At 42.9% G+C, this 25,659-nt stretch overlaps 1 protein-coding gene across 1 annotated transcript in view; it reads left to right on the forward strand.

Moving 5' to 3' along the window:
- The window catches only part of PPEF1 (protein phosphatase with EF-hand domain 1), a 142,638-nt gene that overhangs the window by 31,087 nt on the left and 85,892 nt on the right, over positions 1-25,659 (forward strand). Inside the window, exons 5-6 of the mRNA XM_030934051.1 lie at positions 8,758-8,885; positions 18,554-18,614. Of these exons, the coding sequence (XP_030789911.1) occupies positions 8,758-8,885; positions 18,554-18,614 (189 nt within the window). The remainder of the gene's footprint in view (positions 1-8,757; positions 8,886-18,553; positions 18,615-25,659) is intronic.

A 25,659-nucleotide genomic window follows, 5' to 3' on the forward strand; every position in this document is an offset into this window, starting at 1 on the left:
TTGAGTGTTCAGTTTTGCGCATCATATGTGTCCTTAGATGGTTATTTTCAGCTTTTCTATGTACAGTGATAGGTGGGCTGCAGCAATGGCACTAAAAACAAGTAGATGGATGAGTTAGAGTATTTCGTCACTGGAAAGAATCTTAGAGATCACACAATCCAAAGTTCTCATTGTTTACATGAGAAACTGAGGACCGCGGAGGTTGGCTGATTTGCCTGAGGTTACATAGCTGGCAACTGGGTAAGTCAGGGCCCAAATGGAAATATCCCAATGATGAAGTCAGAACTTATTTTATTAACCCATGTGGATGGGGTTGGTGGGTGAGTATATAAAATATTGTAGAAATGACCTGTTATTCTCGCTCTTGTCTCACTGGAAGGCCAGAGGTTCCTGAGAATGACACAATTATGATCTCTTTTGGACTTCACGCTTTACTCTCTTGTTTCAGAAAAGTGTCTCCCAGGGACAAGGCCTCTGTGTTGTGGCCTTGCTCTGCAGGGCTGCCAGAGTTTGTGGCTGAGCGAGCCTCATAAGGTCTCTGCCTTACTTGCTGCCCAAGAAGCAGGCTTTGTGTCCATCTCCTGTTCACTGGGCATGTGCTTTGAGCTGATTTTCCAGTGAAGTTAGAAGTCTCACTGGGACAGCCGCACATTCTGGCAGATGGCAGATACAGAATATCTGTAAACAAAAATAACAGTAATGAAGACTGTGGTCCTAGGCCAGAGTTCAGCCATACCCCCTTCTCCTCATGCTTTGAACAGCTGAGGTTATAGATGCTTCTCCTCTTCGCTTAAAGCCTTTTGCTATCAGAGGATTCATTTTCTTTCCAGTTCATTCAAATTCATTTTAATCAGCTGTGTCACACTTGTGCCTGGGTCTCTTCTTGCCTGGATGCCAGGCCCCTTAAAGGTACGTTAAGTATTCGCTTATCCTGCTGCTTCCTCAGGAGGCCTCTGCCAGAAGAATTTCAAAAGCAGAGAGTCTTTAAATACCTTATCATTCTGAATATGAAATGTCTTGTTTGAAGAACTATCTGTCAAATAAACTCCTATTTAAAAACCAAAACCAAACCAAACATAAAGACTCTACCAGCCAGCACAAAGAGAAATGTAAGACACAAAGTCTTAACTAAACAGTAATTTCATTCGTTCAACAAATATTTATTCCTGCTGTGTTCCAGGGACTATTCCAGGCTCAGGAAATACAGCAGCTAACTCAACAGATCAAAATCCCAGCTCTTAAAGAGATTACATTCTAGTAGGAGGACACAGACAATGACAAAGAAGTAAATAGATACTATGTCTCATGGTGATAAGTGCTATGGAGAAAACATAAGGAAGGAGATAGGCGATCAGGGCAGGGGAGACCATGTAAGAAGGGGTGGTCAGGAAAAGCCTCCTGCAAAGGTAATGTCTGAGCAAAAGCTGCAGGCTCTAACCACACGCACCCCAGCTGGCTGGGCTCTTCTTGCTCTAAGCTGTTGTGTTCTGAGATGGTAGCCTGTTTGTCCACAGTAATTTGTGAATTTGTTTTTTTTTTTTTTTTTTTTTTTTTTTTTTTTTTTTTTTTTGAGATGGAGTCTCACTCTGTCGCCCAGGCTAGAGTACAGTGGCATGATTTTTGGCTCACTGCAACCTCCATCTCCCAGGCTCAAGCAATTGCCCTGCCTCAGCCTCCCAAGTAGCTGGGATTACAGGCGCCCACCACCACGCCTGGCTAATGTTTGTATTTTTAGTAGAGACGAGGTTTTGCCGTGTTGGCCAGGCTGGTCTCAAACTCCTGATCTCAGGTAATCCACCTGCCTTGGCCTCCCAAAGTGCTGGGATTACAGGCGTGAGCCACCATACCCAGCCATAATTTGTGAAATTTCTAATGAAATATTATGTATAATTAGGAAGTCTTTGGGACTTAACTGGAATTTATTAGCCTGGAGAGAGACAATTTTTTTAAAAGTATCTTCCATTTATTGAGTGCTTCCTATATGACAGGCAATGTGCTAAGCATTTTATATGAATCAATTAATATATTACTAATACCTATGTCAACAAATTACTAATACATTATTATGTATTATTACAACACCCTTAGAAAGTGTTCATTCATTCATTCAATCATTCGTTCAACAAATATATAATACATTTCCAGGCCTTGCCCCAGGTGCTGGGGATGCAGCAATGATAAAAATGAAATTCCTAGCTAATACGGAAAAATGGACAAATAAACCCATACACATATAAATGCAGACAATGTCAGATGCTCAATAGTGCTACAGAGAACAATAGAACAGGTAAAGGGATAAGGAATGTGAGGTGGGGGAAGGTGAGGGAGGAGATGCTATTATATATACCTTCTGATTTGTTTTTTGGTTTTTTTTGAGACAGAGTCTTGCTCTGTTGCCCAAGTTGGAGTGCAGTGGCACGATCTTGGCTCACTGCAACCTCTGCCTCCCAGGTTCAAGCATTTCTCATGCCTCATGCCTCAGCCTCTGGAGTAGCTGGGATTACAGGCATGCACCACCATGCCTGGCTAATTTTTTGTATTTTTAGTAGAGACGGAGTTTCGCCCAGTGTTGCACAGGCTTTGTCTCGAACTCCTGAGCTCAGGCAATCCACCCGCCTCGGCCTACCAAAGTGCTAGGATTAAAGACGTGAGCCACTGTGCCCGGCCCCATCTCATTTTTTATGGCTGATTCCAAATGCCATGTATAGCAAAATGAGGACGAGCCCAGGTTCTGAAATGACAGATATCTGGATTTGACTCTACATTCTCCCTCTGACAAGTGACATGATCCCAGACATGTTGTTTCTGAGCCCCCGTTTCCTTATCTGTAAAATAGGGATAGTGACACTTGAGAGGATTGTTGGGGGGAGGATGAAATCAAATCAAGTTGAAGTAGATGACCCACGTAAAGCACCAGGCACAATACCTGGCACAAAGCCATCGCTCTGAATTCATTATTTGTCTTGCTCACTAACTCCCTACATGACTATTTAATTTCTTGCAAAATACCATGATAGTGATTGCCACCAGAGAAAAGAATCTATTAAAACAAAAAACCAGCTTGGCAATAGAGAAACCACCTACTGGGCACAGAAAATTGGCCAGGTAACTTATTGAATCTGTGCTGTTGCTTCTGTCTAGAAGCAAAAAGAGAAGACCCTTGCTACACATACTCCTCAATACCATTTATTCATTCATTCATTCATTCTGCATGGAATCAATGTGACTGGGAAGAGAAGCCCTGTTATCTGATGAAGCCGCAGGACCAGAAGTAGATCTAAGCTGTCCAATAAGTTTAGAACTGGATGACGCAGCTCTTCAACTCTCTGGGCAGGGTGGAGGGTTTTGGGGGCCAGCAACCCCCTCGAGTAGGGTCTATCATGCCTGCATTCTACCCTTTGCTATTTTGTAGGTTTCTTCTCCAGGGGAGGGTCCTCAGCTAGCTAGTGCTGTCCTATGGTGGATGGGGCTTAGGAATTAGGTGAGGGTTTGGAGGTCTGATGTTGGCATGCCCAACCTTGCTGGGCTCCTTCCCTCTCCTGGAGAGGTTTCTGCGGGAAATGTATGCCCAAGGAACAACAGCAGGATGTGGATCAAAGTCCGCTTTATCAGCTGCTGCACAAGTACCCTAAATCTCAACGTAGAACTCTAATGACGGCATGAGTTGGAGCCTGCAGGAAGTTGGAGGCTTGAGGTCTTAGCAGGACCTATTTTTCCCACCCCTCCAAGACGAGCTCATCAGGCAGGGTCTAGTCAGGAGGCAGAAACCACAGAGTGATTTGAACAGAGAGAACTGAATGTAAAGAATTATACCAAATGCAGGGAAGTTACCACCCTAGAGCTGAGAGAACAAAGGGAAAAGAGTGAATTATTCCAACTGAGAAACTTGCAGGAGGGTCCCACAGAACTGAAGCTCAGACCTCTGAGAAGTGGTACACTCAGCCAGTGCTGGTGTCTCCAGGGCTACCATGACACTGGCTTTGCAAGTGCCGGATGAACTGCAAACTGGATCCTTCACTGTTACCTGGGGTGAAGAGCAGATGCTAGGTTACACTATCAGGAACAGGAAGTAGACAGGAAGGAGTGTGTCCCTTGTTCCTCCTCCAGCCTTGCAGTCTGCCTTTCCCACTCCTATTGGCAGAGCCTCACAGGGGACAACTGACAAAGCTGAAATGGGGTCTGCAAAGTCCCAACCTCAGCATCACTGTGCTGACTAGGGAAGGGTGGGGTTAGAGTTGAGACCTGACAGTTTAATAAGTGGCATGTGTGCTCAGGTAGAGGAGTATGAACATAGACAAAGATGGCTACTTCCCAGGCTGGCGTGGGGTGGGGCAATTCTGCTTCCTGACTTTGGAGTAGAAGAGGAAGTAGAAGACAGAGGGGACTGTAGGTGTTTATAAACCTCCTGTGCCACAGTTTACACCCCTCCCCCCAGTGGAACCCAATGAACGTATTGTGTGCTATACACAAAACAGCAGCTCCTCCCTTGGAGAGTGGGGTGGGGATGGAAGCCAGGCAGAGATGGGAGGGGGCCTAGCTTGCCTCTTTCCCCGTGTCAGGGAGGAGTAGAAGTGGCAGTAGATGTCAGGTGTCCAGCTAGTGCCAGTCACTTAGTAGGCATTCAAGAAATGGTACTGGTCAGGCGCAGTGGCTCACGCCTGTAATCTCAGCACTTTGGGAAGCTGAGGTGGGTGGATCATGAGGTCAGGAGTTCAAGACCAGCCTGGCCAACATGGTGAAACCCCGTCTCTACAAAAAATACAAAAATTAGCTGGGCGTCGTGGCGGGTGCCTGTAGTCCCAGCTACTGGGGAGGCTGAGGCAGAGAATTGCTTGAATCCGGGAGGCGGAGGTTGCAGTGAGCCGAGATCGTGGCTCTGTGCTCCAGCCTGGGCTACAGACAAGACTCTGTCTCCAAAAAAAAAAAAAAAAAAAAAAAAAAAAAAAATATATATATATAGTGGCCATTATTATTCAAAGGAAGGAAAGGTGCACATAGGTTAGGGAATGAAGTAACTGACTAGAGTGGAGAGAGCCAGAGGACCTGAGTTCATACTAGGTAAGTGACTTGGAGCAAGAGACTTGCCTTTCTGAACTCAAAATTTCCTTATGTGTAACATGGAGATGATGATGCTTGTGGGGACCAAATGTCTTGTAATAGACCCTTAACATATGATATCTTGTTCTATTAATTAGAGAAATAATAATAAGCTCAGTTCTTTCTTTCTTTTTTTTTTTTTTTAATCGAAATGGAGTCTTGCTCTGTCTCCCAGGCTGGAGTGCAGTGGTGGCAATCTTGGCTCACTGCAACTTCTGTCTCCTAGGTTCAAGTGATCCTCCCACCTCAGCCTCCCAAGTAGCTGGGATTACAAGCATGCACCACCATGCCCGGCTAATTTTTGTATTTTTAGTAAACATGGGGTTTCACCATGTTAGCCAGGCTGGTCTCGAACTCCTGACCTCAAGTGATCTGCCCGCCTCGGCCTCCCAAGGTGTTGGGATTACAGGCGTGAGCCACCACACCCGGCCAAACTTGTTTATTTGTTATTGATATTGCTAATACCAAATAGAAGAGATTTCAGTGATCATTTATTCCACAACATCATTGTGCAGATGAAGAAGCAGAAGCACAGAAAGGATCAATAGCTCTATGGAGGTTAACAGCTTAGGCTATGGAGTCAGTCAGACCAGGGTTCGAATCCTCACAGTCCATTTCCACTTACCAGCTAAGTGAGCTTTAGTGAGTTCCTCAGTCTCTGTCAGCTTCGCAGTGTCGTGAGGACTGCAGGACTAATCAATGCCTGGCCCTTTGTAAGTGCTCAGGAAGTGGCACTGGAAAGGCACCTTTGTGCTTGTAAGTATGAGAACCCCTGAGGCCAGAGGGTGATTCATCATGCTAGCGACTGTCCCACAGAACAGCCCTTTTAGGTGACCCTAGACCCTCCATCATGGTATTGTGAGAATACTTGAGATTTCAGCCATGCCACTACCAATTATTTGCTTTGCAAGGTTGCACTTGTGTGTAGGGAAAATCTTTCTCCCCTAACCGTTTTTTTTCTCCACTCTCACACCACAACAATCATCAACACAGAAGACTTTTGTGACCAAGTGTGTGGGGACTTTTCTCCACACAACAAGCAGCGGATACCAGCTGGATGTCATCTGATTCAGATTCTGACATTACCTACCCAGATATAGTGTCAGGTCCCACAGGTTGAGGGCTCAGTCCCCAAAACTGCCTACCCACCCCACCCCAACACCAGTTGCAAGTCCAGACCTCCAGAACTTCTGAGCGACCAGCTTCAAGTTGGGAGTTCTCATGACCCCCCTTTGGGTGCCATTATTTTACTAAAGCAGCTCACAAAACTCTGAGAAACACTGCCTTACATTTACTGGTTTGTTATAAAGGATATCACAAAGGAAACAGATAAAGAGATGCACAGGGCAAGGCGGGGTAAAGGGGCAGGCCACCCTCCCAGAACCTCCACATGTTCAGCTATCGGAAGCTCACTGAACCTGGTTCTCTTGGGTTTTTATGAAAGCTTCAAGACAACAGCATTTCTTCCCCTAGGGCATAGGGCCTTAAGCCCGTAATCAGAAAGTCAGGGGAAAATTAGAGCCTTGGGGCAGGTGAAAGGAGGACAGGAGAAGGTCAGAGGCTGCCCCTGAGGCCTAACATACCCAACATCGTAACAAAAGACTGTATCAGGGCCATGGATGAAAACCTCTCTCTCTCTCTCTCTCTCTCTATATATATATATATGTATGTGTGTGTATATATGTATCTCTCTTAGTTTATTTTCATGCTGCTGATAAAGACATAACTCAGACTGGGTAATTTATAAAGAAAAAGAGGTTTAATGGACTTATGGTTCCACATGGCTGGGGAGGCCTCACAATCATGGCAGAAGATGAAGGAAGAGCAAAAAGACATCTTACACGGTGGCAGGCAAGAGTGTGTGTGCAGGGGAACTCCCCTTTATCAAACCATCAGATCTCGTGAGACTTACTCACTATCACGAGAATAGCACGGGAAAGACCCACCCCCATGATTCAGTTACCTCCCACTGGGTCCCTCCTGCAACACGTGGGAATTATGGGTCTGCAATTCAAGATGAGATTTGGGTGGGGACACAGCCAAATCCTATGTATATTATAACACCACAACATGTCACTCTATTTCTTCTTCCTGTGGTTTTTCCCTATAAAGCTCATGATACATGACATTGGGTCTATTTCCTGGGGTTTTCTGGAACCTGAATAATGGAAAGAGTCCCTGGAACCCAAGAGACTTGGGGAAGCTAATAAATTAACCTGTCAGATGACCAGGTCCTGGGATATTCTGTGTACTGCAGCAGTACTAAACCAGAGGATGCTGGGACCGGGGGCTGGATCCCTGCTTTCAGAACTCAAATCATTCCTGTTATAGTCAACTCTTATTTTTTATGCACCAACTGGGAAAAATGATAGCATGAATAAAAGGAGCCAGCTGGTGTTGATTGCTCTTCACTCTAAAACTCGAGGAGGCATAAGAGACTGTGTTTTAAATCTCGTTATCTCTTACCTGATTTCTTTCTTCAATATGATGAAACTACAAGATGGCTCAAAGGCTACCTTCCCCAGAAGAGAGACAGTCTGCCTGGATAGTCCACAAACAAGACAGTACTTCCAGTTGCCATTTACTTAGCATGTGCTTTTTACCAGGCATTGGGCTAAACTTTTCCCCTTGTAACATCTCATTTCATCCTCATAGAAACTCTATGCAGGGGGTGGGGGGGGTGTGTTTCTTTATCCACCTGCATTTTATCAATCGAATCTCAGGTGCAGAAGGTGGTGTGAATCATACTTCTCCATCAGCTCATTGAACATTATCATCATTGGTCTGTGCAAGACCCCTTCTTATGTTAGTTTATTCCCTTCTATTCATGTATCCCACGCACATTCACCCCCCAGAAATAACCGGTCCATCATGTGTTGTGTGTATCTTTCCCTTTGTATATGTTCTTATGAAATGTGGTTTTGTGTGCATCTATATAGTTTTATTGATTAAACTAGTATTTCTTTCTGTCTCTAACTTTTTAATAACCATTCTAAATAGAAGTACTGTGTTTTTAAGGCCTACTGAATAGGTTACTATGGGTTTGTTTAATCTATTGCTTCCAGTTGTGTTGTGCTACTCCATGGTGTGCACCCACCACAGGTACAGATTCTCTTTCCTAGTGATAGGCAGCCAGGCCTATTTGTATCAAACTTCCTGTTGCCACAAAGAAGCAATTGCATCCCCATATGTCTCCTTGATGGACTGTGTGAGAATTGCTTTGGGGTACGCAGTGAAGAATGGAATTGCTACTTCATAGGGTATACACAGATTCATAGATTTACTATGCTTATGCCATGTCAAAGGTAGGCGCTGTTATTATTCCCATTTTACAGATGAGGAAACCGAGGTTTTGAGAGTTTTAATAACTTACCCAAAGTCACATAGACGGTAATTAGAGAGCTAGGATTCAAGTTCAGGCAGCCTTACTCCAAAACTTCTGTTCCTAATGGCTGTGCCATCATTATTCTCTGAGTGTTTGAGACATAAGGACATTTTATAAAAAACATAAAAGTCAATCTCATTGTTTGGTGTTTTAATATTCTTAGAACCTAGGAATCCAGGTGGACTGCTTCCCCCCCACCCCCCGAAGCACCTACTTCTCCCAACAGGTGCATAGTAACTGTTTTTCTCTGACTTTCATATTCTGTGGGTCTGCAGCACTGAAAGCTGCGTTGATCATCCAGAACTGGTACCGAGGTTACAAAGCTCGACTGAAGGCCAGACAACACTATGCCCTCACCATCTTCCAGTCCATCGAATATGCTGATGAACAAGGCCAAATGCAGGTCTGTTTTGCAAGCTTTTCTCTTCTTTTGGTAAAATGATTCTCTTTACCCCTTGTTATTGAAAGAATGAAAGTTTGGGTCCATTTGAAGCTGAGGAACCTTGGTGAAAGGCTTTAATAGAGCACGTCATGACATTGTCTTGGAACTAGTTATTGAGAGAGTGTGTGCTTTGGGAAAAGGATGGTGTTTTTCAGTTTTGAAGTTCACATTTTTTTTTTTTTGCAAGTTTTTTTTTTTTTTTTTTTTTTTTTTTTTTTTTTTTATACTTTAAGTGCTAGGGTACATGTGCATAACGTGCAGGTTTGTTACATATGTATATTTGTGCCATGTTGGTGTGCTGCACCCATCAACTCGTCAGCACCCATCAATTCGTCATTTATATCATGTATAACTCCCCAATGCAATCCCTCCCTCTTCCCCCCTCCCCATGATAGGCCCCGGTGTGTGATGTTCCCCTTCCCCAGTCCAAGTGATCTCATTGTTCAGTTCCCACCTATGAGTGAGAACATGCGGTGTTTGGTTTTCTCTTCTTGTGATAGTTTGCTAAGAATGATGGTTTCCAGCTGCATCCATGTCCCTACAAAGGACGCAAACTCATCCTTTTTTATGGCTGCATAGTATTCCATGGTGTATATGTGCCACATTTTCTTAATCCAGTCTGTCACAGATGGACATTTGGGTGGATTCCAAGTCTTTGCTATTGTGAATAGTGCCGCAATAAGCATACGTGTGCATGTGTCTTTGTAGTAGAATAATTTATAATCCTTTGGGTATATACCCAGTAGTGGGATGGCTGGGTCATATGGTACCTCTAGTTCTAGATCCTTGAGGAATTGCCATACTGTTTTCCATAATGGTTGAACTAGTTTACAATCCCACCAACAGTGTAAAAGTGTTCCTATTTCTCCACATCCTCTCCAGCACCTGTTGTTTCCTGACTTCTTAATGATTGCCATTCTAACTGGTGTGAGATGGTATCTCATTGTGGTTTTGATTTGCATTTCTCTGATGGCGAGTGATGATGAGCATTTTTTCATGTGTCTGTTGGCTGTATGAATGTCTTCTTTTGAGAAATGTCTGTTCATATCCTTTCCCCACTTTTTGATGGGGTTGTTTGTTTTTTTCTTGTATATTTGTTTGAGTTCTTTGTAGATTCTGGATATTAGCCCTTTGTCAGATGAGTAGGTTGCAAAAATTTTCTCCCATTCTGTAGGTTGCCTGTTCATTCTGATGGTAGTTTCTTTTGCTGTGCAGAAGCTCTTTAGTTTAATTAGATCCCATTTGTCAATTTTGGCTTTTGCTGCTGTTGCTTTTGGTGTTTTAGACATGAAGTCCTTGTCCATGCCTATGTCCTGAATGGTACTACCTAGATTTTCTTCTAGGGTTTTTATGGTATTAGGTCTAACATTTAAGTCTCTAATCCATCTTGAATTAATCTTCATATAAGGAGTAAGGAAAGAATCCAGTTTCAGCTTTCTACTTATGGCTAGCCAATTTTCCCAGCACCATTTATTAAATAGGGAATCCTTTCCCCATTTCTTGTTTCTCTCAGGTTTGTCAAAGATCAGATGGCTGTAGATGTATGGTATTATTTCTGAGGACTCTGTTCTGTTCCATTGGTCTATAGCTCTGTTTTGGTACCAGTACCATGCTGTTTTGGTTACTGTAGCCTTGTAGTATAGTTTGAAGTCAGGTAGCGTGACGCCTCCAGCTTTGTCCTTTTGACTTAGGATTGTCTTGGCAATGCAGGCTCTTTTTTGGTTCCATATGAACTTTAAAGCAGTTTTTTCCAATTCTGTGAAGAAACTCATTGGTAGCTTGATGGGGATGGCATTGAATCTATAAATGACCTTGGGCAGTATGGCCATTTTCACGATATTGATTCTTCCTATCCATGCGCATGGTATGTTCTTCCATTTGTTTGTGTCCTCTTTTATTTCACTGAGCAGTGGTTTGTAGTTCTCCTTGAAGAGGTCCTTCACATCCCTTGTAAGCTGGATTCCTAGGTATTTTATTCTCTTTGAAGCAATTGTGAATGGAAGTTCATTCCTGATTTGGCTCTCTGCTTGTCTGTTACTGGTGTATAAGAATGCTTGTGATTTTTGCACATTAATTTTGTATCCTGAGACTTTGCTGAAGTTGCTTATCAGCTTAAGGAGATTTGGGGCTGAGACGATGGGGTTTTCTAAATATACAATCATGTCATCTGCAAACAGGGACAATTTGACTTCTTCTTTTCCTAACTGGATACCCTTGATTTCTTTCTCTTGCCTGATTGCCCTAGCCAGAACTTCCAACACTATGTTGAATAGGAGTGGTGAGAGAGGGCATCCCTGTCTTGTGCCAGTTTTCAAAGGGAATTTTTCCAGTTTTTGCCCATTCAGAATGATATTAGCTGTGGGTTTGTCATAAATAGCTCTTATTATTTTGAGGTACGTTCCATCAATACCGAATTTCTTGAGCGTTTTTAGCATGAAGGGCTGTTGAATTTTGTCAAAAGCCTTTTCTGCATCTATTGAGATAATCATGTGGTTCTTGTCTTTGGTTCTGTTTATATGCTGGATTATGTTTATTGATTTGCGAATGTTGAATCAGCCTTGCATCCCAGGGATGAAGCCCACTTGATCATGGTGGATAAGCTTTTTGATGTGCTGCTGAATCCGGTTTGCCAGTATTTTATTGAGGATTTTTGCATCGATGTTCATCAGGGATAGTGGTCTAAAATTCTCTTTTTTTGTTGTGTCTCTGCCAGGCTTTGGTATCAGGATGATGTTGGCCTCATAAAATGAGTTAGGGAGGATTCCCTCTTTTTCTATTGATTGGAATAGTTTCATAAGGAATGGTACCAGCTCCTCCTTGTACCTCTGGTAGAATTCAGCTGTGAATCCATCTGGTCCTGGACTTTTTTTGGTGGGTAGGCTATTAATTGTTGCCTCAATTTCAGAGCCTGCTATTGGTCTATTCAGGGATTCAACTTCTTCCTGGTTTAGTCTTGGGAGAGTGTAAGTGTCCAGGAAATTATCCATTTCTTCTAGATTTTCTAGTTGATTTGCATAGAGGCGTTTATAGTATTCTCTGATGGTTGTTTGTATTTCTGTGGGGTCAGTGGTGATATCCCCTTTATCATTTTTTATTGCGTCTATTTGATTCCTCTCTCTTTTCTTCTTTATTAGTCTTGCTAGCGGTCTGTCAATTTTGTTGATCTTTTCAAAAAACCAACTCCTGGATTCATTGATTTTTTGGAGGGTTTTTTGTGTCTCTATCTCCTTCAGTTCTGCTCTGATCTTAGTTATTTCTTGCCTTCTGCTAGCTTTTGAATGTGTTTGCTCTTGCCTCTCTAGTTCTTTTAATTGTGATGTTAGAGTGTCAATTGTAGATCTTTCCTGCTTTCTCTTGTGGGCATTTAGTGCTATAAATTTCCCTCTACATACTGCTTTAAATGTGTCCCAGAGATTCTGGTATGTTGTATCTTTGTTCTCATTGGTTTCAAAGAACATCTTTATTTCTGCTTTCATTTCGTTATGTACCCAGTAGTCATTCAGGAGCAGGTTGTTCAGTTTCCATGTAGTTGAGTGGTTTTGATTGAGTTTCTTAGTCCTGAGTTCTAGTTTGATTGCACTGTGGTCTGAGAGACAGTTTGTTATAATTTCTGTTCTTGTACATTTGCTGAGGAGTGCTTTACTTCCAATTATGTGGTCAATTTTGGAATAAGTGCGATGTGGTGCTGAGAAGAATGTATATTCTGTTGATTTGGGGTGGAGAGTTCTATAGATGTCTATTAGGTCCGCTTGGTGCAGAGATGAGTTCAATTCCTGGATATCCTTGTTAACTTTCTGTCTCGTTGATCTGTCTAATGTTGACAGTGGAGTGTTGAAGTCTCCCATTATTATTGTATGGGAGTCTAAGTCTCTTTGTAAGTCTCTAAGGACTTGCTTTATGAATCTGGGTGCTCCTGTATTGGGTGCATATATATTTAGGAGAGTTAGCTCTTCCTGTTGAATTGATCCCTTTACCATTATGTAATGGCCTTCTTTGTCTCTTTTGATCTTTGATGGTTTAAAGTCTGTTTTATCAGAGACTAGGATTGCAACCCCTGCTTTTTTTTGTTCTCCATTTGCTTGGTAGATCTTCCTCCATCCCTTTATTTTGAGCCTATGTATGTCTCTGCATGTGAGATGGGTCTCCTGAATACAGCAGACTGATGGGTCTTGACTCTTTATCCAATTTGCCAGTCTGTGTCTTTTAATTGGAGCATTTAGTCCATTTACATTTAAGGTTAATATTGTTATGTGTGAACTTGATCCTGTCATTATGATAGTAACTGGTTATTTTGCTCGTTAGTTGATGCAGTTTCTTCCTAGCCTCGATGGCCTTTACATTTTGGCATGTTGTTGCAATGGCTGGTACCGGTTGTTCCTTTCCATGTTTAGGGCTTCCTTCAGGGTCTCTTGTAAGGCAGGCCTGGTGGTGACAAAATCTCTAAGCATTTGCTTATCTGTAAAGGATTTTATTTCTCCTTCACTTATGAAACTTAGTTTGGCTGGATATGAAATTCTGGGTTTAAAATTCTTTTCTTTAAGAACGTTGAATATTGGCCCCCACTCTCTTCTGGCTTGTAGAGTTTCTGCTGAGAGATCTGCTGTTAGTCTGATGGGCTTCCCTTTGTGGGTAACCCGACCTTTCTCTCTGGCTGCCCTTAAGATTTTTTCCTTCATTTCAACTTTGGTGAATCTGGCAATTATGTGTCTTGGAGTTGCTCTTCTGGAGGAGTATCTTTGTGGCGTTCTCTGTATTTCCTGAATTTGAATGTTGGCCTGCCCTACTAGGTTGGGGAAGTTCTCCTGGATGATATCCTGAAGAGTGTTTTCCAACTTGGTTCCATTTTCCCCCTCACTTTCAGGCACCCCAATCAGACGTAGATTTGGTCTTTTTACATAATCCCATACTTCTTGCAGGCTTTGTTCATTTCTTTTTCTTCTTTTTTCTTTTGGTTTCTCTTCTCGCTTCATTTCATTCATTTGATCCTCAATCGCTGATACTCTTTCTTCCAGTTGATCAAGTCGGTTACTGAAGCTTGTGCATTTGTCATGTATTTCTCGTGTCATGGTTTTCATCTCTGTCATTTCGTTTATGATCTTCTCTGCATTAATTAGTCTAGCTGTCAATTCTTCCACTCTTTTTTCAAGATTTTTAGTTTCTTTGCGCTGGGTACGTAATTCCTCCTTTAGCTCTGAGAAGTTTGATGGACTGAAGCCTTCTTCTCTCATCTCATCAAAGTCATTCTCTGACCAGCTTTGATCCGTTGCTGGCGATGGGCTGCGCTCCTTTGCAGGGGGAGATGCGCTCTTGTTTTTTGAATTTCCAGCTTTTCTGCCCTGCTTCTTCCCCATCTTTGTGGTTTTATCTGTGTCTGGTCTTTGATGATGGTGACGTACTGATGGGGTTTTGGTATAGGTGTCCTTCCTGTTTGATAGTTTTCCTTCTGACAGTCAGAAGGACTGTCTGTTGGTCTGTTGGAGATTGCTTGAGGTCCACTCCAGACCCTGTTTGCCTGGGTATCAGCAGCAGAGGTTGCCGAAGATAGAATATTGCTGAACAGCGAGTGTACCTGTCTGATTCTTCCTTTGGAAGTTTCCTCTCAGAGGTGTACTCCACCCTGTGAGGTGTGGGGTGTCAGACTGCCCCTAGTGGGGGATGTCTCCCAGCTAGGCTACTCAGGGGTCAGGGACCCACCTGAGCAGGCAGTCTGTCCGTTCTCGGATCTCAGCCTCCGCGTTGGGAGATCCACGGCTGTCCCCAAAGCTGTCAGACAGAGTTGTTCGCGTCTGCACCGGCCCCCGCTGCTTCCCCTGTTGGTCTTCAGCTGTGCGCTGTCCCCAGAGGTGGAGACTACAGAGACAGGCAGGCTTCCTTGAGCTGCTGTGAGCTCCACCCAGTTCGAGCTTCCCAGCGGCTTTGTTTACCTACTTAAGCCTCAGCAATGGTGGGCGCCCCTCCCCCAGCCTCGCTGCTGCCTTGCGGATAGATTGCCGCAGACTGCTGTGTTAGCAGTGAGGGAGGCTCCGTGGGCGTGGGACCCTCCCGGCCAGGTGTGAGATATATTCTCCTGGTGTGCCTGTTTGCTTAAAGCGCAGTATTTGGGTGGGAGTTACCCGATTTTCCAGGTGTTGTGTGTCTCAGTTCCCCTTGCTAGGAAAACGGATTCCCTTTCCCCTTGCGCTTCCAGGTGAGGCGATGCCTCGCCCTGCTTCAGCTCTCGCTGGTCAGGCTGCAGCAGCTGTCCGGCTGCAGCACCGATTGTCCAGCACTCCCTAGTGAGATGACCCCAGTACCTCAGTTGAAAATGCAGAAATCACCGGTCTTCTGTGTCGCTCGCGCTGGGAGTTGGAGACTGGAGCTGTTCCTATTTGGCCATCTTGCTCCGCCCCCTCAAAGTTCACATTTTTAAGAGGGCTGCCCAATGTCTGGTTAACTAATAAAAATAGTCTTATTCTATTTTGGGGCAGGTGCCTTAATAGGAAATAAAGTTGTCATTTTATAAAAGAAAAAATTACTTCAAGGAGTTAAAAAATGGCAGAATTTCCTAGGAGCAAACCTCTGCAAGCTCTAGAAGAAAATATACATGGGTGAGGAAGGCCTTTTTTTTTTTTTCTTCAAGACGGAATTTCACTCTTGTTGCCCAGGCTGGAATGCAGTGGCGCGGTCTTGGCTCGCTGCAACCTCCGCCTCCCGGGTTCAAGCGATTCTCCTGCCTCAGCCTCCTGAGTAGCTAGGATTACAGGCACCCACCACCACACCCGGCTAATTTTTTAATTTTTAGTAGAGACGGGGTTTCACCATGTTGGCCAAGCTGGTCTCGAACTCCTGACCTCAGGTGATCCATCTGCCTTGGCCTCCCAAAGTCCTGGAATTACAGGCGTGAGCCACTGCACCTGGCCAAGGAAGGCCTTTTGAAAAAATACATAAATCTAGTTTTAATGCTCATTAATTTTAAAAAAGTACTTTTAACAATAAAAAGATCTTAGAAAGATCTCCAATATAGTTGCTAATGAAACAGTCAACTTGTAAAACAATATGTAGAGTTTATCTCACTCATGTGAAAGAACATGAAACATACAGCGAAAGTCTGGGAAAAGATACACAGGAAATTGTTTACAGTAGTTAGTTCTGAGGACAGGAGTGGTATTGGTGGGTGTGGGTTGGGATGTTAAGAGAGACTTCTCATTTTTATTTGATATTATTTGTAGTTATTAGCAATCGTACATCTGTGTATCACATTATAATCTTTAAAGATAATTAAGAACATTCCGAAAAGAACTAAATTGCTAGATTTATTTTTGGCAGCTAGAAAAATGATATACTGTGATTCATTCAGACGCTCCCTTTGTCTAGATTAGGAACCTCAGCATAGGCTGTCTTTTTAAGCACTGTATAATATAGTGATAAATATAAAGGTAGAATGAACCCCAAATTGGTATGCTTTAGACACATTCCAGCACCAGTACATTCTTTTCTATTGATTCTTTATTGAGATGTAATTCACATACCATACAATTCACCCATTTAACGTGTGCAATGCAATGGTTTTTAGTATATATACAGGGTTGTGCAAACATCCCCACAATCAATTTTAGGGCATTTTCCTTTCCCCCTTCCTAAACTCCATACTGATTGGCAGTCATTCCCCCATTTCCTTCCCTCAGTCCCTGGCAACCGCTCATCTATTTTCTGTCTCTGTGTATTTGCCTATTCTGGCCATTTCATATAAACGGAATCATATTCTATGTGGTCTTTGGTGTCTGGCTTCTTTTTTTTTTTTTTTTGAGACAGAATCTCGCTCTGTCACCAGAGTGCAGTGGTGTGATTTCAGCTCACTGCAACCTCTGCCTCCCAGGTTCAACCGATTCTCCTGCCTCAGCCTCCCGAGTAGCTGGGACCTACAGGCACGTACCACCACGCCCAGCTAATTTTTGCATTTTCGGTCTCCCAGAGTGCTAGGATTACAGGCGTGAGCCACTGCGCCTGACACAGCTTCTTTTACTTAGCATAATGCTTTCAGAGTTCACCCGTGTTGTAGCATGTATCAGGACTTCATTCCTTTTTAGTTAATATTACTCATTCTGAAGAATATTCCATTGTATAGATGGACCACATTTGGTCATCTATTCCTCAGGTGATGGATCATTTGGGTTGTTTCCACCTTTTGGCTATTATGAATAATGCTGCTGTGAACATTTGTATGCAAGTTTTTGTGTGAACATATGTTTTCAGTTCTCTTGGGTATAGACCTGTGAGTGGAATTGCTGTGTCATGTAGTAACTTGGCGCTTAACTTTTTGAGGAGCTGCTAAACTGTGTTCCAAAGCAGCTCCATCATTTTACCTTCCCACCAGCAGTGGTTGAGGGCTCCAATTTCTTCACATCTTTGCAAACACTTGTTATTATCTCTTTTTGATTATAGCTATCATAGTGGGTGTGAAGTGATGTCTCATTGTGGTTTCTATTGACTGTTAATTGACAAACCCATCATCAACAGCGTTAAAATCATACATTTTGATAACTGTATGGAAAGTCTTCCTTCTTTCAATTCCCAACTCCCAGATCTACTCCCAGATTGATAAAGTGTTTACTTTTCATGAGAGGCAGGGCTTGAAAAAGAAATTATTTGTGCTGTACAAACGCAGGTCTTTGCAGATACCTGGTGACCATAGAGCCAAGTACCCCAATTGTGGCTGGAATGCCGGTGAAATTCCACCTTTCCCTCCCTTTCTTTCCAAAATATATTTGATATTTAAGAATATTCCTTAACTCTTAATCTCACCACCAAAAAGAAAAGAGATCATGACCGGGTGCAGTGGCTCACACCTGTAATCCTAGCACTTTGGGAGGCCAAGGCAGGTGGATCACCTGAGGTCAGGAGTTCGAGACCAGCCTAGCCAACATGGTGAAACCCTGTCTCTACTAAAAATATAAAAACGTTAGCTGGACATGGTGGCGGGCACCTGTAATCCCAGCTACTCGGGAGACTGAGGCAGGAGAATCACTTGATCCGGGGAGGCGGAGGTTGTAGTGAGCCGAAACAATGCCATTGCCCTCCAGCCTGGGCGACAAGAGCGAAACTCCATCTTAAAAAAAAGAAAAGAAGAGATCATAATGAACACAGTTTAGTAGCTGTCTTGGGTTGGATTTCCTAGAAGCAGAGGCTGAGACAGGGATTCTGGTACAAGTGACTTACTGAGGGTGTGTTTTCAGGGAAAGCCTGTAAGGGAGTGAGGAATGCAAGACAGGACAGGGGAGAAGCTAGGCCAAGATGCACTTTTTGAAGCCTGATCTCAGCCTGATCCCATCTGGAGCTGTCAAGTGTGAAATGCACTACAATTTGTCCCTGGCAGAGACAAGGGAGGTGGGGGACTGGGCCGTTACACCCTTGCTTCAGCCAGTGGTTGTCTCTGGGCAGCCCCGCAGAAGGGGAGTCCATGTGTTATCCTGTGTTGCTCTGGACGCAGATAGTCCTCTGGAGGCAAGCATAGATGTGACCCTTAGCACCTGCAGTAGCTGGGATAGGAATGCGCCACGAGAGTAAGGGCACTCGGGTGGAGCACCAACAGCATTTGCCACAGTAGTTGTTTAGGGTTCACTAATTGATTAATTTTTTTTTATTTTGTCCAGTTATCCAGCTTCTTTTCCTTCATGTTCGAAAACTACGCACATGTACATAAGGAAGAGCTAGGTAAGTAAAAAGTTTAGTCTTTTCAAAAGTGTCATGAAATATTGAACTATCTTCATCAAGAGCATAAATTCTGAAGATGGGAGAACACTAAGAAATTAAAAAGATGCCTACCTCTTTTGTTTATGTTTCACCCAACAACTGGCAACATCAGTTCAAGTGGCCTTTTTCCCTCTCTGGATGGTGTCAACTAAATCGGCCATTTAATTTTTTCACTTTTCCAAAAACTGAGTTAGAATTCATTCAATATTCATTTGTTGAATGCCTTCTCCGAACTACAATCTGTTGGTGCACAACAGTAGCTTAGTAAAGGGAACCTTATTTTATTATTATTATTATTATACTTTAAGTTCTAGGGTACATGTGCACAACATACAGGTTTGTTACACACGAATACATGTGCCATGTTGGTGTGCTGCACCCATTAACTCGTCATTTACATTAGGTATTCCTCCTAATGCTCTCCCTCCCCCCGCCCCAAACCCCATGACAGGCCCCAGTGTATGATGTTCCCCACCCTGTGTCCAAGTGTTCTCATTGTCCAATTCCCATCTATGAGTGAGAACATGCGGTATTTGGTTTACTGTCCTTGCGATAGTTTGCTCAGAATGATGGTTTCCAGCTTCATCCATGTCCCTACAAAGGACATGAACTCATCCTTTTTTATGGCTGCATAGTATTCCATTGTGTATATGTGCCATATTTTCTTAATCCAGTCTATCATTGATAGACATTTGTGTTGGTTCCAAGTCTTTGCTATTGTGAATAGTGCTGCAGTAAACATACATGTGCATGTGTCTTTATAGCAGCATGATTTATAATCCTTTGGGTATGTACCCAGTAATGAGATGGCTGGGCCAAATGGTATTTCTAGTTCTAGATCCTTGAGGAATCGCCACACTGTTTTCCACAATGGTTGAACTAGTTTACAGTCCCATCAATAGTGTAAAAGTGTTCCTATTTCTCCACATCCTCTCCAGCACCTGTTGTTTCCTGATTTTTTAATGATTGCCATTCTAACTGGTGTGAGATGGTATCTCATTGTGGTTTTGATTTGCATTTCTCTGATGGCGAGTGATGATGAGCATTTTTTCATGTGTCTGTTGGCTGCATAAATGTTTTCTTTTGAGAAATGTCTGTTCATGTCCTTTGCCCACTTTTGGATGGGTTGTTTGCTTTTTTTCTTGTAAATTTGTTTAAGTTCTTTGTAGATTCTGGATATTAGCTGTTTGTCAGATGGGTAGATTGCAAAAATTTTCTCCCATTCTGTAGGTTGCCTGTTCACTCTGATGGTATTTTCTTTTGCTGTGCAGACGCTCTTTAGTTTAATTAGATCCCATTTGTCAATTTTGGCTTTTGTTGTCATTGCTTTTGCTGTTTTAGTCATGAAGTCCTTGCCCATGCCTATGTCCTGAATGGTATTGCCTAGGTTTTCTTCCAAGGTTTTTATGGTTTTAGGTCTAACATTTAAGTCTTTAATCCATCTGGAATTAATTTTTGTATAACGTGTAAGGAAGGGATCCAGTTTCAGCTTTCTACGTATGGCTAGCCAGTTTTCCCAGCACCATTTATTAAATAGGGAATCCTTTCCCCATTTTTTGTTTTTGTCAGGTTTGTCAAAGATCAGATGGCTGTAGATGTGTGGTATTATTTTTGAGGGCTCTGTTCTGTTCCATTGGTCTATATCTCTGTTTTGGTACCAGTACCATGCTGTTTTGGTTACTGAAGCCTTGCAGTATAGTTTGAAGTCAGGTAGCGTGATGCTTCCAGCTTTGTTCTTTTGGCTTAGGATTGTCTTGGCAATGCGGGCTCTTTTTTGGTTCCATATGAACTTTAAAGTAGTTTTTTTCCAATTCTGTGAAGAAAGTCATTGGTACCTTGATGGGGGTGGCATTGAATCTATAAATTACCTTGGGTAGTATGGCCATTTTCACGATATTGATTCTTCCTATCCATGAGCATGGAATGTTCTTCCATTTGTTTGTGTCCTCTTTTATTTCACTGAGCAGTGGTTTGTAGTTCTCCTTGAAGAGGTCCTTCACATCCCTTGTAAGTTGGATTCCTAGGTATTTTATTCTCTTTGAAACAATTGTGAATGGGAATTCACTCATGATTTGGCTCTCTGTCTGTTATTGGTGTGTAGGAATGCTTGTGATTTTTGCACATTGATTTTTGTATCCTGAGACTTAGCTGAAGTTGCTTATCAGCTTAAGGAGATTTTGGGCTGAGACGATGGGGTTTTCTAAATAAGTGATCCTGTCATCTGCAAACAGGGACAATTTGACTTCCTCTTTTCCTAATTGAATACCCTTTATTTCTTTCTCCTGCCTGATTGCCCTGGTCAGAACTTCCAACACTATGTTGAATAGGAGTGGTGAGAGAGGGCATCCCTGTCTTGTGCCAGTTTTCAAAGGGAATGCTTCCAGTTTTTGCCCATTCAGTATGATATGGGCTGTGGGTTTGTCATTAAATAACTCTTATTATTTTGAGATAGGTCCCATCAATACCTAGTTTATTGAGAGTTTTTAGCATGAAGAACTGTTGAATTTTGTCAAAGGTCTTTTCTGGATCTATTGAGATAATCTTGTGGTGTTTGTCTTTTGTTCTGTGTGTATGCTGGATTACATTTATTGATTTGCGTATGTTGAACCAGCCTTGCATCCCACGGATGAAGCCAACTTGATCATGGTGGATAAACTTTTTGATGTACTGCTGGATTTGGTTTGCCAGTATTTTATTGAGGATTTTTGCATCAGGGATATTGGTCTAAAATTCTCTTTTTTGTTATTGTGTTTCTGCCAGGCTTTGGTATCAGGATGATCCTGGCCTCATAAAATGAGTTAAGGAGGATTCCCTCTTTTTCTGTTGATTAGAATAGTTTCATAAGGAATGGTACCAGCTCCTCTTTGTACCTCTGGTAGAATTCAGCTGTGAATCCATCTGGTCCTGGACTTTTTTTGGTTGGTAGGCTATTAATTATTGCCTCAATTTCAGAGCCTGCTATTGGTCTATTCAGGGATTCAACTTCTTCCTGGTTTAGTCTTGGGAGGGTGATGTGTCCAAGAATTTATCCATTTCTTCTAGATTTTCTAGTTGATTTGCATAGAGGTGTTTATAGTATTGTGTGATGATAGTTTGTATTTCTGTGGGATCAGTGATGATATCCCTTTTATCATTTTTTATTGCGTCTATTTGATTCTTCTCTCTTTTCTTCTTTATTAGTCTTGCTAGTGGTCTGTCAATTTTGTTGATCTTTTCAAAACACCAGCTCCTGGATTCATTGATTTTTTGAAGGGTTTTTTGTGTCTCTGTTTCCTTCAGTTCTGCCCTGATCTTAGTTATTTCTTGCCTTCTGCCAGCTTTTGAATATGTTTGCTCTTGCTTCTCTAGTTCTTTTAATTGTGATGCTAGGGTGTCAATTTTAGATCTTTCCTGCTTTCTCTTGTGGGCATTTAGTGCTATAAATTTCCCTCTACACACTGCTTTAAATGTGTCCCAGAGATTCTGGTATGTTCTGTCTTCGTTGTCACTGGTTTCAAAGAACATCTTTATTTCTGCTTTCATTTCGTTATGTACCCAGTAGTCATTCAGGAGCAGGTTGTTCAGTTTCCATGTAGTTGAGAAGTTTTGAGTGAGTTTCTTAATCCTGAGTTCTAGTTTGATTGCACTGTGGTCTGAGAGACAGATTGTTATAATTTCTGTTCTTTTACATTTGCTGAGGAGTGCTTTACTTCCAACTATATGGTCAATTTTAGAATAAGTGTGATGTGGTGCTGAGAAGAATGTATATGCTGTTGATTGGGGTGGAGAGTTCTGTAGATGTCTATTAGGTCCGCTTGGTGCAGAGATGAGTTCAATTCCTGGATATCCTTGTTAACTTTCTGTCTCGTTGATCTGTCTAATGTTGTAAATGTGGGGTGTTAAAGTCTCCCATTATTATTTTGTGGGAGCCTAAGTCTCTTTGTAGGTCTCTAAGGACTTGCTTTATTAATCTGGGTGCTCCTGTATTGGGTGCATATATATTTAGGATAGTTAGCTCTTCTTGTTGAATTGATCCCTTTGCCATTAGGTAATGTCCTTCTTTGTCACTTTTGATCTTTGTTGGTTTAAAGTCTGTTTTATCAGAGAATAGGATTGCAACCCCTGCTTTTTTTGTTTGTTTTTTTTTTTTCCATTTGCTTGGTAGATCTTCCTCCATCCCTTTATTTTGAGCCTATGTGTGTCTCTGCATGTGAGATGGGTCTCCTGAATACAGCAAACTGATGGGTGTTGACTCTTTATCCAGTTTGCCAGTCTGTGTCTTTTAATTGGAGCATTTAGCCCATTTACATTTAAGGTTAATATTGTTATATGTGAATTTGATCCTGTCATTATGATATTAGCTGGTTATTTTGCTCGTTAGTTGATGCATCGATCCTGGCATTGATGGTCTTTACAAGTTGGCATGTTTTTGCGGTGGCTGGTACCGGTTGTTCCTTTCCATATTTAGTGCTTCCTTCAGGAGCTCTTGTAAGGCAGGCCTGGTAGTGAGAAAATCTCTCAGCATTTGCTTGTCTGTAAAGGATTTTATTTCTCCTTCACTTATAAAGCTTAGTTTGGCTGGATATGAAATTCTGGGTTGAAAACTCTTTTCTTTAAGGATGTTGAATATTGGCCCCACTCTCTTCTGGCTTGTAGAGTTTCTGCTGAGAGATCCGCTGTTAGTCTGATGGGCTTCCCTTTGTGGGTAACCTGACCTTTCTCTCTGGCCGCCCTTAACATTTTTTCCTTCATTTCAACTTGGGTGAATCTGACAATTATGTGTCTTGGAGTTGCTCTTCTCGAGGAGTATCTTTGTGGTGTTCTCTGTATTTCCTGCATTTCAATCTTGGCCTTCCTTACTAGTTTGGGGAAGTTCTCCTGGATGATATCCTGAAGAGTGTTTTCCAACTTGGTTCCATTCTCCCCGTCACTTTCAGGTACACCAATCAGATGTAGATTTGGTCTCTTCACATAGTCCCAAAGTTCTTGGAGGCTGTGTTCATTTCTTTTTACTCTTTTTTCTCTAAACTCTTCTCACTTCATTTCATTCATTTGATCTTCAGTCGTTGATACCCTTTCTTCCACTTGATCAAATTGGCTACAGAAACTTGTGCATGCATCACATAATTCTCGTGCCATGGTTTTCAGCTCCATCAGGTCATTTAAGGTATTCTCTATGCTTGTTTATTCTAGTTACCCATTTGTCTAATCTTTCTTCACGGTTTTTAGCTTCTTTGCGATGGGTTCAAACATCCTCCTTTAGCTTGGAGAAGATTGTTATTACCGATCATCTGAGGCCTACTTCTGTCAGCTTGTCAAAGTCATTCTCCATCCAGCTTTGTTCTGTTGCTGTTGAGGAGCTGCATTCCTTTGGAGGAGAAGGGGTGCTCTGACTTTTAGAATTTTCAGCCTTTCTGCTCTGGTTTCTCCCCATCTTTGTGGTTTTATCTACCTTTGGTCTTTGATAATGGTGACGTACAGATGGGGTTTTGGTGTGGATATCCTTTGTGTTTGTTAGTTTTCCTTTTAACAGTCATGACCCTCAGCTGCAGGTCTTTTGGAGTTTGGTGGAGGTCCACTCCAGACCCTGTTTGCCTGGGTATCACCAGCAGAGGCTGCAGAACAGCAAATATTGCAGAACAGCAAATGTTGCTGCCAGTCCTTCCTCTGGAAGCTTTGTCTCAGAGGGGCACCCGGCTGTACGAGGTGTCAGTCAGCCCCTACTGGGAGGTGTCTCCCAGTTAGGCTACTAGGGAGTCAGGGACCCACTTGAGGAGACCATCTCTCTGTTCTCAGATCTCAAGCTCTGTGCTGGGAGAACCACTACTCTCTTCAAAGCTGTCAGACAGGGATGTTTAAGTCTGCAGAAGTTTCTGCTGCCTTTTGTTCAGCTATGCCCTGCCCTGAGAGGTGGAGTCTACAGAGGCAGGCAGGCCTCCTTGAGCTGTGGTGGGCTCCACCCAGTTCTAGCTTCCTAGCCACTTTGTTTACCTACTCAAGCCTCAGCAATGGCAGACGCCCCTCCCCCAGCCTCGCTGCTGCCTTGCAGTTCGATCTCAGACTGCTGTGCTAGCAGTGAACGAGGCTCTGTGGGCGTGGGACCCTCTGAGCCAGGCACGGGATATAATCTCCTGGTGTGCCATTTGCTAAAAACATTGGAAAAGCGCAGTATTAGGGTGGGAGTGTCCCGATTGTCCAGGTACCATCTGTCATGGCTTCTCTTGGCTAGGAAAGGGAATTCCCCGACCCCTTGTGCTTCCCGGGTGAGGTGATGCCCTGCCCTGCTTCACCTCACACTCCATAGGCTGCACCCACTGTCCAACAAGTCCCAGTAAGATGAACCCTGTACCTCAGTTGGAAATGCAGAAATCTCCTGTCTTCTGGGTTGCTCACGCTGGGAGCTGTAGACTGGAGCTGTTCCTATTCGGCCATCTTGGAACCAAGATCACAGGAACTTTATTTTTCATCCACAAAACTTTTGTGCTGAGACATCAAAATATTTTGAGTATTTCATGCAGCAGATCTGGGGGAAAATGGCAGATTAAACACAGTTGGCCCCACTGTATCTGTTTTCTGTCCTCTCTCTGTCTTTTTTGTGTGTGTGTAAGACAGAGTCTCACTCTATTGCCCAGGCTGCAGTGCAGTGGCACGGTCTCAGCTCACTGCAACCTCCACCTCCTGGATTCAAGTGATTCTCCTGCCTCAGCCTCCTGAGTAGCTGGGATTACAGGTGCTTGCCATCACGCCCGGCTAATTTTTTATAGTTTTAGTAGAGACGGGGTTTTGCCGTGTTGGCCAGGTTGGTCTAGAACCCCTGACCTTGTGATCTGCCTGCCTCAGCCTCCCAAAGTGCTGGGGTTACAGGCGTGAGCCACTGCAACCGGCCTCTCTTCTCTTTGATCTGTCTGTCTATCTATCATCTAGTCATTCTGAAGCAGAGGCAGTCAATGGAGGCGTAGTTCAAAAAAGTTTTTAAAATTATGATTTTTTACAACCATGTATTTCTCCTGCAAATTAAGATCTGCCT

The sequence above is a fragment of the Rhinopithecus roxellana genome, chromosome 7 (genome assembly GCF_007565055.1).
Source record: "Rhinopithecus roxellana isolate Shanxi Qingling chromosome 7, ASM756505v1, whole genome shotgun sequence".
Lineage (NCBI taxonomy): Eukaryota > Metazoa > Chordata > Mammalia > Primates > Cercopithecidae > Rhinopithecus > Rhinopithecus roxellana.